This window comes from Leptodactylus fuscus, chromosome 11, assembly GCF_031893055.1.
Source record: "Leptodactylus fuscus isolate aLepFus1 chromosome 11, aLepFus1.hap2, whole genome shotgun sequence".
In the NCBI taxonomy this organism is placed as follows: Eukaryota; Metazoa; Chordata; class Amphibia; order Anura; family Leptodactylidae; genus Leptodactylus; species Leptodactylus fuscus.
In genome coordinates, this window is record NC_134275.1 from 86,581,284 (window position 1) to 86,596,271 (window position 14,988).

Below are 14,988 nucleotides of genomic sequence, written 5' to 3' on the forward strand. Positions count from 1 at the left end.
TTATGTCCTTGCAGATCAGCTATATTATATACTACAATAAAGATGAGAAAGCTTTGCTGGTAAGTGCCCCACCCCGCTGTCACATATATTGGTGCTGTTAGTATCGGCACTGATATCTCTCCACTGTCATAACATCCGGCCATATTGCTCAGTATCACCTCTGGGCAGTAAGGAAAGTCCCCTCCACCTGACAGTACAAGTCTAGGGTAGAGGAGGGAGCGTTCCTCACAGCCCAATGATGATTCTGAGCTGTAAGGTCCGTTCTCCTAACAGTGGAGAGACACTAACAAAACTAAGAGCACCGACATCTCTGACACCCGGGAGCACACCATCAAAATTTGCAGTGCACTGTCAGTTTTCTAGCAATATAGAATGGCGCCGATCTTTAGAATAAATTAAACCAGATATATTTTAAGCCTTTCCTGTTGCAGCAATATTTTTTTGTTTTTCAAAAACAATATCTTTTTCATATTTTCATTTGCAGAGCCAGACGGGGGCTTATTTTTTGCTGAACAAATTGCACTTTGTAACGGCCCCGTATTCCATACGGTTTACACCATTTTTATCTGCGCCATTTTCTTGCTGGTTTCATTTTTGTTTTTATGTAGAACAAGATGTAGTTTTTATTCATTCCCTATCCTGTAAAAGGCAAAAACCTCAACTACTGTGTATAAGATATGATCCTTCTGTTGTAACACTCTTAGATCTATTTGCACTATTTCGATGTAGGTTCTCTTTGCTCCACTGTCCACAGTGCACTGATATAAAGTTGGGTAAACAGACTGTTAGAACAGAACCATATTTACTGTACTCAAAAAGAAAACCTCCATGTACCTGCCAATCAATGACCGAGTCGGGAAATATCTTCTCATCCTTTTCCAAAACAAAGACCAAGCTCAGATAATGATATTTAACCTGAGGTTTCTGATTAACATCGGCCTGATGATCTGCTGGAGGATCATTATAGGCTTCATAGTTAGGAAAGATGGTTCTTAGCTGGTTGGAATCGCTGGTCCTGCTCGGGATCCTTTCATGGTTCATCTACTCCACATGGAATGCCATATACAGAAGACGTAACCTGCCTCCGGGACCAACACCGCTGCCGATTTTTGGAAATGTCCTGCACATTAGGAGAGGAGAGATTGTCAAATCCTTGATGGAGGTCAGTTCTGAAATTGATTGTAGATTTACACAACAGGAATCCATCTGATCCCCCTGTACATTACTAGCGGCATCTCTGTAAGCTATACACACAGCGGCCAGTATAATCTCAGCATATACTTAATCCTACGCATAAAGAAGCTGAGATATGACCTGATCCCTAATTCAGCCGATGCCTACCATATTCTGGAGCTACAATCCCATATTATTGTCCCCATATATGTCCCTGTACTCTGTACAAGATCAGCAGAAGGTGCCGGAGGACGACCTTGAGCTTGAAACCTTGTATCTAAATGTCATCACAAAGTGGCAAAAAGTTTTGTAGACAAAATAAAGTGACCTCCAAGTTAGTCCAGGGAGAAGTTCTCTCATTCACAGTTAGTCCTGTAGAATATTATACCTAAGTCTAAGGATATATTGTCACAAATTGTATAAGTTAAAAATTGTAGAAAGTCAAAATGATGACCCGTATTTCATGAGAACAGAGAATCTACACCACATGTACTTTGATATTACATTTGACTCTCATTGATGCAGTACATAATACATTTGATAGAAGAAAAAAACATTTGGTTCATTTATTTATGGGTATAAAAACATCTGCCATACGACACGTAGAGGGCGCTGTAGTGGGCTCTGCTTTTGGGAAAATTTCAGGATTGGACCAGACTGGGAGACACCGGAGCCCTGAGGACTGAGGTTTCATTTATTGTTTTCACCTTCCTTTGCTGCATATATATATATATATATATATATATATATATATATATATATATAAAAATCTGATTATTAGAGGTGAGAGAGTCGAAACTCACAAAGTGGAATTTGATCTGAATTTTAGGAATTATTTGATTTGCATAGAATCTGGATTTCCTCACACTTCGTGGTCATGAAAAGCATGGCTGCTGTATATGTTAGGACATGGGTCAAGGAACTCTGGGAAGGCGGGATCACACACAATGTCATGTGGTTAGCCAATCAGCAGCTAGCCCTGTGATGTCAAAGCCCGAAAATATCCTCCGCCATCTTGGATTGGGGTGTTTGCAGCCTTGGTATTTGGAACAATCCTGCTACACCTTGCTGCACTGACTGCCATTATACTGCTGCTCATTGAAGACTTGTAATAGATCATCCCGGCGTAATCTAAATTATTGGGGTCGTATTAGTCCTTGTGTGGTGCAATTATCTGTTATAAAGCCTTTACTTGGCATTTATTAGTGGGGAAAAATAAGTCACTTATTCACCGTTGTGTGTTGAAGGGAGAAAATGAAAGGCCTTTTGCCCTGTATTAATTTCTTTTTCCTTTACTTATTTGATCTAATAGTATGCCAGACAGAGAAAGCGATAGGCCCTGCACAGGGGAGGGGCACAGGCCTAAAAGATTCTGGCACAGGACTCGGGTATGATGTAGCTAATGGCATTTGGGTGCTAGGTGAAGAAGGGGCTTCATCATCATTGGCTCATTGGGAGAAGAGGGTAGCAACTTGCGCATGAGGCAACGACCGAGCCAGCAAGTAGGTACCGTGGCCAGGAGTCAGCAGGGTAGAAGCAGCGGGAAGTCGGGAGCCAAACATGCCTGGGGTGTAAAACCTGCTTTTCAAAAGCCTGTCTGGAAAGCAGTGGTGAAGGAGTTAACTGAGGCAGCGGTGGTAGCAGTGAGTCAGTGCAGAGTGTTGGGGGTAAAATCACCTTATCGGCGGTGTGACAGTTTTTTGTTAAGCCTCTGGGAGAGTTGAACATGGCCATATGTTGAATCTGTGGCCAGGATGCCAATATTGACACCACAGCTCTGCATCAAAATATGCAATGTCACAATAAAGTGGCCTGGAAGAACCGTGGCTTCAATGTGGTGGTCCAGCCTGCCATAGGAACCACTGTATCACCCAGTGGCACGCACTCCATTTCAGGCAACAGTATGTGTGCAATTGTCTAATGGTGCAGAAACTGAACGTGCCCCAGTCCAAGTTGCTGGTGCTGCAGTCACTCCCTTACCAAGTGATAGACTCTGCACCTTTCAGAGAACTGATGGTTGAGAGTCCCAAGCCGTCATTTCTTTGCCAATAGGCAGTAGCAGCCCTGCACAAACATGTAGTACAGAAGGTGAGCCAGTTCTTCAGCTTGCCAAAGTGCAGGGCAGCACCGAGGTGTAGAGCTGTAGCTACGGTCAAGGACAATATATGTCATTTATGGCCCACTGATTTAACGTAATTCCTGCCCAGACACACCTGCAACTTGGCCAGGATGTTCCAATAGCGGAAAAAGGAATCCATTGAAGTCAATGGGACGCTTTTTTTCCACGTGGATTCTGAGGCAGATTCAGCATCAAAATGAGCGCCAAAAACTGCACGTGAATAGACCCTAGGACCACAAAGAAGAGGAAATAAAAAAAATCTTATTGATAAGAGAAGGAGATGTGTATTTTATATGAAAACACTAGCACACACTGTAATGATTGTTAATGTAGAAATGGACAAATCAACCATCAGAGCTCCCACGGACAGAACCAATAAATGAAACATGATAAATAGAAGCCAGATCCTTCCTCTGGTTCATGCCTGTGGGATAGAGAGTGTCTAATATGAGGAGCCAAAAGCCTCCCTAATGCAGAGTCTGTGTTCCCAGTTGCCACCCCCGATGGGTCTTGGGACACGTTCAATAGTTTTAAATTTAAATGAAGATGTACCACCCTTATGTGAATTAAGAAAATGCTTTGACACTCCGTAACCTTAGATGAGTTTCTTTTTATTAATACTTTGTAATGCTCTGAAATTCTGGTCTTGAGAGGTCTGATGGTACAGCCAATATACTGTAAATAACATTGTGGTCATATAGACCACATGGTCCAATGTGTAACTTAAGAATCCCCTGATGGGATAGTTGAAATGTGGGATCCATTACTAAAAGTTGTGGTTTTTCAAACAAATTTACATATTTGCCAATATTTTTCTTATCTACTAGAGGCAAACAAACTAACAAATAAGTTCCCTATTTGTTGGATGGAGGAGGAAACCTGGTCTGACCATTGTATTATATTACCAAAGGAATCCCTTATACTGCAATGCTCCATATATAAGATGTATGATAATTAGGGTTGAGCGATCGGGATCGGGAAAGATCGGATTCCGATCGGCGATCGAGTAAATTTCACAATCGAGATCGGAATTCCGACCCAATCTTTTCCAGTGGGATCGAGATCGGAGGTTATCTCAAGATCGGCTCAACCCTAAAAGTGACTTTTCCCGTAGAAAAGCATTGACTAGGGTTGAAGATCGGGATCGGAAAAGATTGGATTCCGATTGGCGATCGAGCAAATTTCACGATCGAGATCGGGATCGAGATCGGCTGGAAAATGATCAGAAATCGGATTTTTAAATCGATCTTGAAATCTCAAGATCGGCTCAACCCTAATGATAATGTATCCTCTATGCTGTAATATATACTAAGGAATATTCTGCTTTTTCAGTTCAATAAGAAATATGGCTCAGTGTACACTGTGTATTTTGGACACTATCCAGTAGTTGTCCTGTGTGGTTACGACACTGTCAAAGAAGCGTTACTTGATCGAGCAGAAGAATTTGGTGGTCGGGGGAGGATTCCTACTTTTGACGATTTTTTTAAAGGATATGGTAAGTTTGTCAGTATTCTGTACATGTACAGCGATGTATGGAGAGGTTCACACTGGATTACAATACATAATACGTTGTAATTTATGTTACAGGGGAAGCTTTTAGCAACGGAGAAAGATGGAGGGATCTTCACAGATTTACCCTTACAATTCTAAGAAATTTTGGCATGGGAAAGAAAACCATTGAAGAAAGAATCCAAGAAGAGACACAATTTCTTATAGAAGAGATAAGATCACACAAAGGTACAAAATCATTTACACAGTCAAATTACAGAGTGTAGAGGTAACCGCTATAACGATTTGTTGAATAAACTTTTTTATAACATTGCATTTTTGCCTGTGTTTGTGAGGAGGGTGGGGAGACCTGCCACCTCACAAAGGAAAGGGGACGTAACAGGGTGTGGTGGGGCGGGTGACAAGAAGTGTTTTGGTAACTAAGGGCATGGTACCTGTCGCACTTCAAAGAAAAGGGGCGTGGTGGGGGTGGCTTGAAGAAATGGGTAGATGCTTCACTACTACTTTGATCCCTCTTTATATCTCTTCTGTCCTTTCACCCCTTTTTTGCTTATTGGAAAAAATAAAATCTTCTCCAGTTAACAATGATTTTTTTTTTCTATGTTGTTTCTACAGAACAATTCTTTGACCCAACCAAATTTTTAGTGCAGGGAGTTGCAAATATAATTTGCATAATCACGTTTGGAAACCGTTTTGAATACAGTAATGATAGCTTCCAGAAACTTCTGAAAATGTTCAATTCTGTATTTGTGGATATAAGTGGTGCGTGGGGACAGGTAAGAGCCGAGACATTTCTATATTAATACTGGACACCTGCATCAGATTTAGCACCCGCCTTTTCCATGGTTCCAGTCTTTGTCCACAGTGCACAACATAATCCAGAAGTTTCCACCCCATGGCATTGTAGCTAATCTATGTGGGCGGAAGAGAGAAATTGCTGAAAGGTTGTAACACAGGATAGTCTGCATGGTGGATAAACAGCCCCACTCATGTTCCATGTCCTGCAGGCTCAGGGGGCATCAGTGTCAGCATCAACTATATGTCAGGAGACCCAGGAGGACCCCACTGACATAGAGACATAAAAAAGCTAGACTGAAATTTACAGCAAAAATGTAAGTGAGGAAGCCAAAATCCTACTGAGAAAATGTCTTGTGGATAGATGAGACCAAGACAGAGCTTTTTGGTAAAGCCCATCACTTTACTGTTTACCGAAAACGGAATAAGACCTGTTCAGAAAACAGCACAGGACCAACAGTGATAGATGAGGGAGGGTCAACAATGTTTTGGGTTGTTTTGCTGCACTGTGTGCCTAGACTGTGTGCAAGGATTCATGAAAACTGAAGATTAGCAAAGGATTTTGGATAGCAATGTAGGACTCAGGGTCAGAAAGCTGGGTTTGCGCTGGGGAGTTATGAAGTGGCCACAAGTGGCTAAATCCCATTGAACACCTGTGGAGAGATCTTGATATTTCTATTGGGAGATGAGAAGGCGCCCCCCAAATATGAGAGACCTGGAGCGGTCTGCTAAAGAAGAGGGGTCCAAAACTCCAGTTGAGAGGTGTAAGAAGCTTCTTGGGGGCTCTAGGAAGCCATTGATTTCAAATGTTTTTTTGTTTTTTTTTTTCCAAAGGATGAGCAACAAAATATTAAGCTGATGGGTCCAGTAACTTTCCCTGAACCATTTTTGGAGTTCTGCATGAGATGATATACTTTTTGGCTTTAATTTCTCTGCTTTTTTATACGTATTTTTTTAAATGTATAAACATGTGTTATTGGAATAATTTTCCTGGAGAAATAGTTTATTTTTTGGAATTTCAGAAGTGCCAAAACGCCCATGACTGTATATGTTCATTATTGTGTCCACTTCAAATGTAATTAATAAGTAAGAAGGGTCACAAACTCCCTAGTCACAAAATATTTTATAAGCCTCCGGCTAAAAGTCACGTTATCACCTCTGACACGCACTAATAAAGCTTTCCTATTGGTTTATAAGGTACTTTGCCACTTTATATCTCCCATGTCTTGGTCCTGTAAGTGTCTGGAAGACATTGGAGGTAGTTTGGCAGTGACAACACCTGAGTGATTGGTCCTTCTGTCCTGCCCATATGTCAGACATGGATCTTTTGCTTTCCCAGTATATTAGTTACTAGATTAGTATTACTACTATTACTTACAATGAGTAATGTGTGTCTCTTATTCCAGATGAAGGATATGCTGCCCTCAGTCATGCACTATGTACCAGGACCCCACCAGAGAATCAACAAAAACTTGCGTAAACTCACCGATTTCATTGAGACGCGAATCAAGATGAATGAGGAGTCATTTGATCCAAACTCACCCAGAGATGTTATTGACAGCTTTCTTATAAAACAGCAGCAGGTAAGTGAATGAGGATTAGGAGAGGGGTAATAAGTGTAAGTGGTCGGGGGCCACCTGTATATGGTTGGGTTAGAATCCAATGGCCTATCCCAATACAATAGCTGGCTGTAGGCTCGGCCTTCATAAAGTCCATCTGATTCAGAAATCCAATGGGTACAAAGTGGTACAGAAGGGTTTTTGCCAATGCGGGTCAACATATTATTGGGTAATGCAAAACAAAATACTTATGATCCAATAGTTGGTGTTATTACCAGGATACAATTTGTTAAATCTAAAGCCAAGTCCATAAAAGAAATTGTGTCCATGTCCTATTGTTGTAAGTGATTATAGGGGTGGGATATTTGGGGGCTACTTTAGAAATTTATTATTTACTCGTGTCTTTAACTTGGTCAGATACATCTTAAAACTGTCACTCCAAAATGGAACATCCCTTTAAATCATAATCCTATACATTGTGTCTACAGGAACAAGACAATACTAACTTTAACAAGAGAAACATGATACTGACTATACTCAACTTATTTTTTGCCGGGACGGAAACAGTCAGCAGCACTCTAAGTCATGGATTTATGTTACTTATGAAATACCCCAATATACAAGGTCAGTAAGAAACCAGAAATCCACCCCGGGTAATAACCTCTTGTCAGAAGGGTCTAGTCAGTAAGAGATTACTTTATCTGCAGCACAGCCATAAATAACATGACGTGTTACATAGATTTCATTCAGTTTATCAGCCTGTCCATGTAACAATTTGCTTCTATCTTGTCAGATACAGTAAGTTACTTTTGACCTAATAATATAGTTTCTCAAATTGGGGCACTGGAAAGAGCTGGAATGATGACAGTCTCCTACACTCCCCACTTCTCTCCCCTCCGCACCCCTCCATTTTACTTCTTATAAAACTTATGTTGTTAAAATTATATAATTGTTTAATATAAACAAGTATAAAATAAAGAACAAGAAGATAAAGAAGAAGAAGAAGAGGTAGTGGCCTAAAACTGAACCACGAGAAACCCCAAACAGCAAAGAGAAAAAAATTGACCTGGAAAATTATACACTTAATGAAGGGTCAAAAAATTTCTATAGAGGAGAATGACCTGACATCCTGGCACCTGGACATATTTACCTTCTGCTCCATTCCTGGCCTACGACATTGAATGTTTTCTGCACAAACAATGGACAATACCAGATACAAAAAGGCTACCTTATCTCTCAGGCTTATGATGCGCCTATCTCCAATGTCTTCCTTCCTGTCTGGAAGCAGCAGCAATCTACCAACAGTGACACGAGCTCGGAGGTACTATACAACCACTGCTATACAACCACTGCTATACAACCACTGCTAAACTTCAACGCAGTGGACCCTGCAACCTCATAGCACAGTGGACCAAATGTGCTGCACAGACTCCACATCTGATGATGTCACTTCACCAACAATATGCCGCAGAATTAAGGGGCTCTCAACGACGCCGATTGTCAAAAATGTGAAACTCCCAGCCGCACTTCTACTTCCTGGCGCTGTACTGAGTGGCTGCCTCAATAAAGAGCTCCAAGTTGGGAGCAACCTTTATCTTTCCTTTTCACTCTTTTTCTCTGTATCTTCAAGAATCCTGTAACTAAGTAAACTAGCACTATGAATTAGCAACTATAAATCGAATAGAAGCTCCTGTGGAGTATTTTTTCCTTTTGTTTCTATTGTTAAAGCATGGACAATGACTCAAGACCTGGAGTTTTCCTGTGCACATGTTCCTGTTACCATCCGCCCACGAGCTAAGAACCACATGGTCACCATAAGGCAGAGAAAGCTGGAGGAGAAACCTGCATGGAAGTGTGGACTTCTTCTTTCAAGGAGATGATTTTTGGAGTCTTTTGCTGATGTGGGAAGATGCTACAGCTGACTGGTATTTCTTTCTTTTACTGTGGACACGTGGGACTCCGTTACAGCCTGGGAACCTACCATCACCCACCTACCCCATGTGTTTATGGAAGCTTGGCAAGAGAGCAGCACCCTGTCTACCTGGATGGCTTCAGACCTCTCTGGGCAGTAGAACACAGTGGTAAGAAGAAAGGAGGAGGAGGAGGAGGAGGGTGAGGAGGAGGAGGAGGGCTTGTGATGAAGGACATTTGGGGCATTTTTTTTAGATACCGAACTATCAGCTGTGAGCAGGAGATCTCACTACCTACCAAAGGAACTGCCACATGTTATCATGATAGCTGCATATGTCCCCCACCTCTGCAAAAACGTTTTTTTTTGCCTGTTATATCTACATGCTGTGACCCCTCCTCGTGTCCTCCAACCATGGTCGGGCCGTATTATTAACATCACTCCGCACAGAGAACTAAATGATCCTGCAGTGTGTCTGTTTCTTTCTTTTTAGTTGCTCTGATTCCTAGGATTTCTCTATCTGCCATGAGCTTGTATGTGTTTTTCTCTCTTGTTATATACTACTGTACCATCTATGAAACTGTATCACTAAAATTTCCCCATTGTGGGACTATTAAAGGATTATCTTATCTTATCTTATTCCACACATACCATACCTACTCTAATACAGCGAGTGGACAACCTGAGTCTTTCCAGTCCTCAGTGTCAGCTACAATACAATCTCTGCAGAAATCTTTCACAACTGCTACCACCCATCACCAAAAACTAATGACGCATGTAGATGATATTGAAATCCGCAACCGCCACAACAATTTATGGATTTGTGGTCAACCTCTGACCTTATTTCTAACCTCTTATTCAACAGGCTATTGGGACATTTAGCTGACACTCACATTGAGATACCCTCTAACCTCAAAGTTCGGATCAGTTCAAATTCCGTGATATAATTTTCAGGGTATACACAATGCCCTTAAGGAGGAAGTAATGCTGAAGGTGAACACAAGTTCATTAACTTTGATGGAGCTCTCTTTTTCCGTTTTCCTCATCTGTTCAGCCATACCCTACTCCAGAGAAGCCATTCTGCTTAGAGCCTTTAATGTGGTCTCCACTCTTACATCCTTCCCAAGTTGACTGTATCCCACAGAGAGAGGCACGGGATAACACTCTGAAGACGTTCTCTGCTATCCACCATGCACAACGCTCTCAGATTCCTATGCTGTTTACTCTGTACATGGAGAAGGCCATCAACATGGTGGATTTGAACTTCCTCGTAGAACTACTCACCCAAATGGATCTTGGTCACGCAATGCTTGTATTTTTTTAAAAAACTTACAGTCAGCAATAATGCCTCCATTATAAATACAGGATCTATTCACAAGGCTGTTGTGTTAAATATATGAATAAAGTGTGTATAAGATGTAAAGCTCTGTCTATCCAGATTACTTACATCATTATTTTACTATTAGTGAGGTTTAAAATAACAAACTCTTTACTGACGTCTCTGTTTGGTCGAGAATCCAATGGGGAGTCTCGATTCTGATCCACAATCTTTGTGACCTTTGACCCGCACCGGATCCCATCAGCCAATCAGAGGATGAGCAGTGGTGTTGTGTTCAAATGGAGTCGCAATGCTCAGTCTCTGATTGGCTGACGCACTTGTGGGCAAGTAGAAGGTAAATAAAGACTGGAAACCTAAATGGAGACTGCACTGGATCTCGGGCTGAACGGAGAGGTGAGCATATGGTGTTTATTATTTTAAGTCTTGCTCTGGGATGATAAAAGGAACTGGAACTGCCCTTTAATTAGAGTTTAATAATTGTTTATTATTTCCCCCAATATTTCTTTCCCAGCTAAAGTGCATGAGGAAATAGACCGTGTGATCGGTGACGGCCGCATCCCAAACATCGAGGACCGCAGCCAAATGCCATATACAGATGCTGTAATCCATGAGATCCAGAGATTTGTTGATCTCCTCCCCATGAATCTTCCTCGCGCAACCACCAGGGATGTTCACTTCAAGGGATACACTATTCCTAAGGTAGGAGAATGAAAAACTGGTAAACCAGGGAAACCACTCTACAGACTCACAATTCCCTTGCACAAGAGATGTGTCTGGTATCGCAGAGCTGTCTCTTTGACGTGAAGGCAGCCAACCTGCAAAGCCAGATACAAACCATGAACAACTGGCCCTGCTTCTGTATAACTGGAGACCATTTCTTATTTCTTACAACCTCTTTAACGGGGTTCTCCAGGAATTTTTTATTTATAGCATATCCTAGGCCAAAAATATCTGATCATTAGGGGGAAGGGCAGATCAGTTGTATGAGGCCACTTCCAATGCCAGCACTATACGCACCCCGGGGCTAGAAGCTAATGGCCGGTCCCTGTATAGTGGCTGGTTGAAGGTAATGACTTCAATGGGGGCTAAGCCAAAGTATTGGGGTCTGGCCATCTGTTTCTGGCTCTGTGCCCGTTACTGTGTATAGTATAAGCCTCAGAACATGGTTGCCAGCGTCTGTGCACTACACCCATCAGATATTTATAGCCTTCACTAAGGATAAACCATAAACTAAAAACTCCTGGACACCCCCTACATGTGTATACTTATAATGGCGGCCAACACATTAGGTAGCAGTGGTGGATTATTGGACAACAACCACTGATTGAACCATCTGTCTAGCAAGTGATTTTTTATAGACACGGCCATATACAGTATAATCCATATTGGCAATGATATTTTTTGGAATTTTCTTTTGTAGAAAAATCTTTGACAATGATGAGATTTTATTTTGCCTGACTCTTGGATAAATTGGCATTTTGATCAGTGTAATGTGTATGAGCACCTTTAGTTTATTAGATATGATGTGTCCTCATATTGTGGTGGGTCATCCATTGAGCAGCCCCTTAGTCGGTGACCTGGGGAATCCATCATCTGCACTAACCTGGGTTACAGATGATACAATAGAAGTCATTTTACCATAAGAGTATTTTCCATCCCTCGTGTGTCTAGGGTACAGACATCTATCCATTGCTGTGTACGGTTCATCAAGACCCCACAAAGGTTTCCCGCCCCGACAAGTTTGATCCCAACAATTTCTTAGACAACAAGGGATGTTTTAAGAAGAACGAGTCCTACATGCCGTTTTCTGCAGGTATTAACAGAATGTAAATCACTTTGTCTACATAAGCCAATGGATGGTTTCTAAGACACTGACTGCTAATGGAGTTCTGGGAGATTGGGAGGAAGTTCAAGGATATTGAATGGACCAAAGGAAGAAAGGTAACACAGGCCAAACTAATACAGTGGCTGCGGTATCAAGGAGGGTTTAAAGGGAATTTTGGCCTCCGCCATCCTTCTGATCATGGGGGACTTGACATTGAACACTATGGATAGGGTACAAGTGGGCTATGCTGCAATATGAGACACAACCCATTGGCTTGAATGTGATTATTTCATAAAGAAAGTAGCCATGTCTTTTTAATTTTCTGCAGTCTAGTTAAGGTGGATTTGTTCACTCCTGATGTTTTTTATGTATTTTTCTCTTACTAAAAAAAATAGTAAAATCCAAACAATGAAAATGTAGAATATAAAATGTAGGAAGAAACAAAAAGTATGGTGTGTGAACAGCCTCATAAAATAGGGGTGAGAACGTACACACCAACCTGTGGACCTTGAGACGTAGACGGGAATCTCACAGATCTCCAGCTTATTCCACAACCCTAGGATGGGAGTATTGCATCAAACAATCCAAGTAAAAGAGGCCGTGATATAGGAAAGGGAGAGAAGAGGGAAATCTTGTATAATTGAGGTAAAGTCCTCAGGGGCTTGTTGGACCAAACTTATGGTCCACCTAAACTGGTAACATATTGTAAGGCCCTAAATATAGTGACATAGGGTATAATGAAGTCTGAAGCTAGAAGGTAAAGTAAGAAAAGAGTTTTGCAGTCTATAAAGTAACATATACAACATGAGATCCGAAAGGCACCCGGTGGTGGGTATGGAGAGCGTCATCTGAATAGCCAAATATGTGAGAATGAGCAAAGAGGTCAAGAAGTCTAAGATAGAACATGAGTGTAGGAAAGGTCAGGGTGGTAATAAATATGAGTGTGTATCGGGAGGGGGGAACTGCATCCACTAGATTCTGAGGGCAGATTTAAGGTCTGTGGTCTTATGGATGGATAACCCTGGTTACCATGTGTGGAGAAGCTGGGCTCTGTTAGTGCCCCATTATACCAGTTCCTCCATTCTATACACTTGGCGATTCCTTGCCACTGATTCCTAGTAGGGGGATGAACATGTTGTTTGTTCTCTACCATCTTGTCACAGTTTTATAGGAGTTCATCTGAAAGTTTACACCGCAGACCAGAGTTACTGTATAGAGTCCTTCCCTTGTTGAACTTCTCCCAGGCTTCAACAAGCCATTATATTGAAGGTGCAGCCTCCAGGAGAAGCCACATTCATTTGCAGTGGGTGTACCCCAGGTGGAACATTATGCAGATCTAGGGGTACAAGAGGCAACTAAGAACCACTGGTCTATATTACATGGAGGTCACCCTGCCCAAGATGGATGCTCAAACATGACATGCTCACTTTCAGCATCCTCTTCTGGGCTCAGGCTGACATCAAACTTCCATGGATCACCAGTGGGGCATGGCAACACATGGGACCGGGGCAAAGCAACAAGATGTTGGCACACCCTATGTGACCAATGAGGCCCAATCACAAGTCTCAGATGTGACCTCAGGGCATTTGATGTCAGTCGGAGGCAGGAAAAGGCTAGAAGAGGAGGCCAAGGAAGTGCCAGATGTCCAGGAGAGTTGAGGTAATGCAGCCATAAGTGTCTGTCATACATTCTCACCTCCCCTGGGCCTCCACTTATTATACGCTGGGGTCTTTATATTTATATATATCTAAATGGGTGTTTGATCACTGTAGCAAGGACTAGGAGAAAGAAAAGCATGATGGGTAATATCATGGGGTAAGTGGAGACAGTATACACAATTTTGGTGATATTAAATCAGCCTAATGTAATTTGTAGCTAATGGGTTTCTCTCTCATTAGGGAAGCGGGTATGTATTGGAGAAGGTTTGGCCAAGATGGAGCTGTTTCTTTTCCTAACAACCATCTTACAGCGCTTCAGATTACGTCCAGAGAGAGAGTTCACCGACAACGACATTAAACCCTTTATGACTGGCTTTGCAAATGTTCCCAAATTTTACCGAATGTCCTTCATCCCCCGAATGTAATGTTGGATGGAGAGGATGTGCGTCAGATGCAGCGAATAAGCTTCAGTCATGTGATCTGTGGAGTAGAGAGATGGGTCACATGGATGGAGTAATGGAATAACCAAAAGTCACAGATTGTTCAGTGTATCACATGTGTAATGTCCTGTGGAGAACATATAATGTATAATGGTAGATATGTCACATATATAATAACATATAATGTATAATGGTAGATATGTCACATATATAATAACATATAATGTATAATGGTAGATATGTCACATATATAATAACATATAATGTATAATGGTAGATATTAGAGATGAGCGAACAGTGTTCTATCGAACACATGTTCGATCGGATATCAGGGTGTTCGCCATGTTCGAATCGAATCGAACACCGCGTGGTAAAGTGCGCCAAAATTCGATTCCCCTCCCACCTTCCCTGGCGCCTTTTTTGCTCCAATAACAGCGCAGGGTAGGTGGGACAGGAACTACGACACCGGTGACGTTGAAAAAAGTAGGAAAAACCCATTGGCTGCCGAAAACATGTGACCTCTAATTTAAAAGAACAGCGCCGCCCAGGTTCGCGTCATTCTGAGCTTGCAATTCACCGAGGACGGAGGTTTCCGTCCAGCTAGCTAGGGCTTAGATTCTGGGTAGGCAGGGACAGGCTAGGATAGGAAGGAGAAGACAACC

The 14,988-nt window shown here is 41.9% G+C and overlaps 1 protein-coding gene across 1 annotated transcript; it reads left to right on the forward strand.

The window, feature by feature from the left end:
* Window positions 1-934: 934 nt before the first annotated feature.
* Window positions 935-14,416, forward strand: LOC142184971 (cytochrome P450 2G1-like). The gene is made up of 9 exons (XM_075260134.1): window positions 935-1,162; window positions 4,625-4,787; window positions 4,880-5,029; window positions 5,417-5,577; window positions 7,003-7,179; window positions 7,644-7,779; window positions 10,915-11,102; window positions 12,075-12,216; window positions 14,127-14,416. The coding sequence occupies exons 1-9, from the start codon at window positions 986-988 to the stop codon at window positions 14,309-14,311; spliced, it is 1,479 nt and encodes a 492-aa protein (XP_075116235.1). The 5' UTR covers window positions 935-985; the 3' UTR covers window positions 14,312-14,416.
* The last annotated feature ends 572 nt before the right edge of the window (window positions 14,417-14,988 follow it).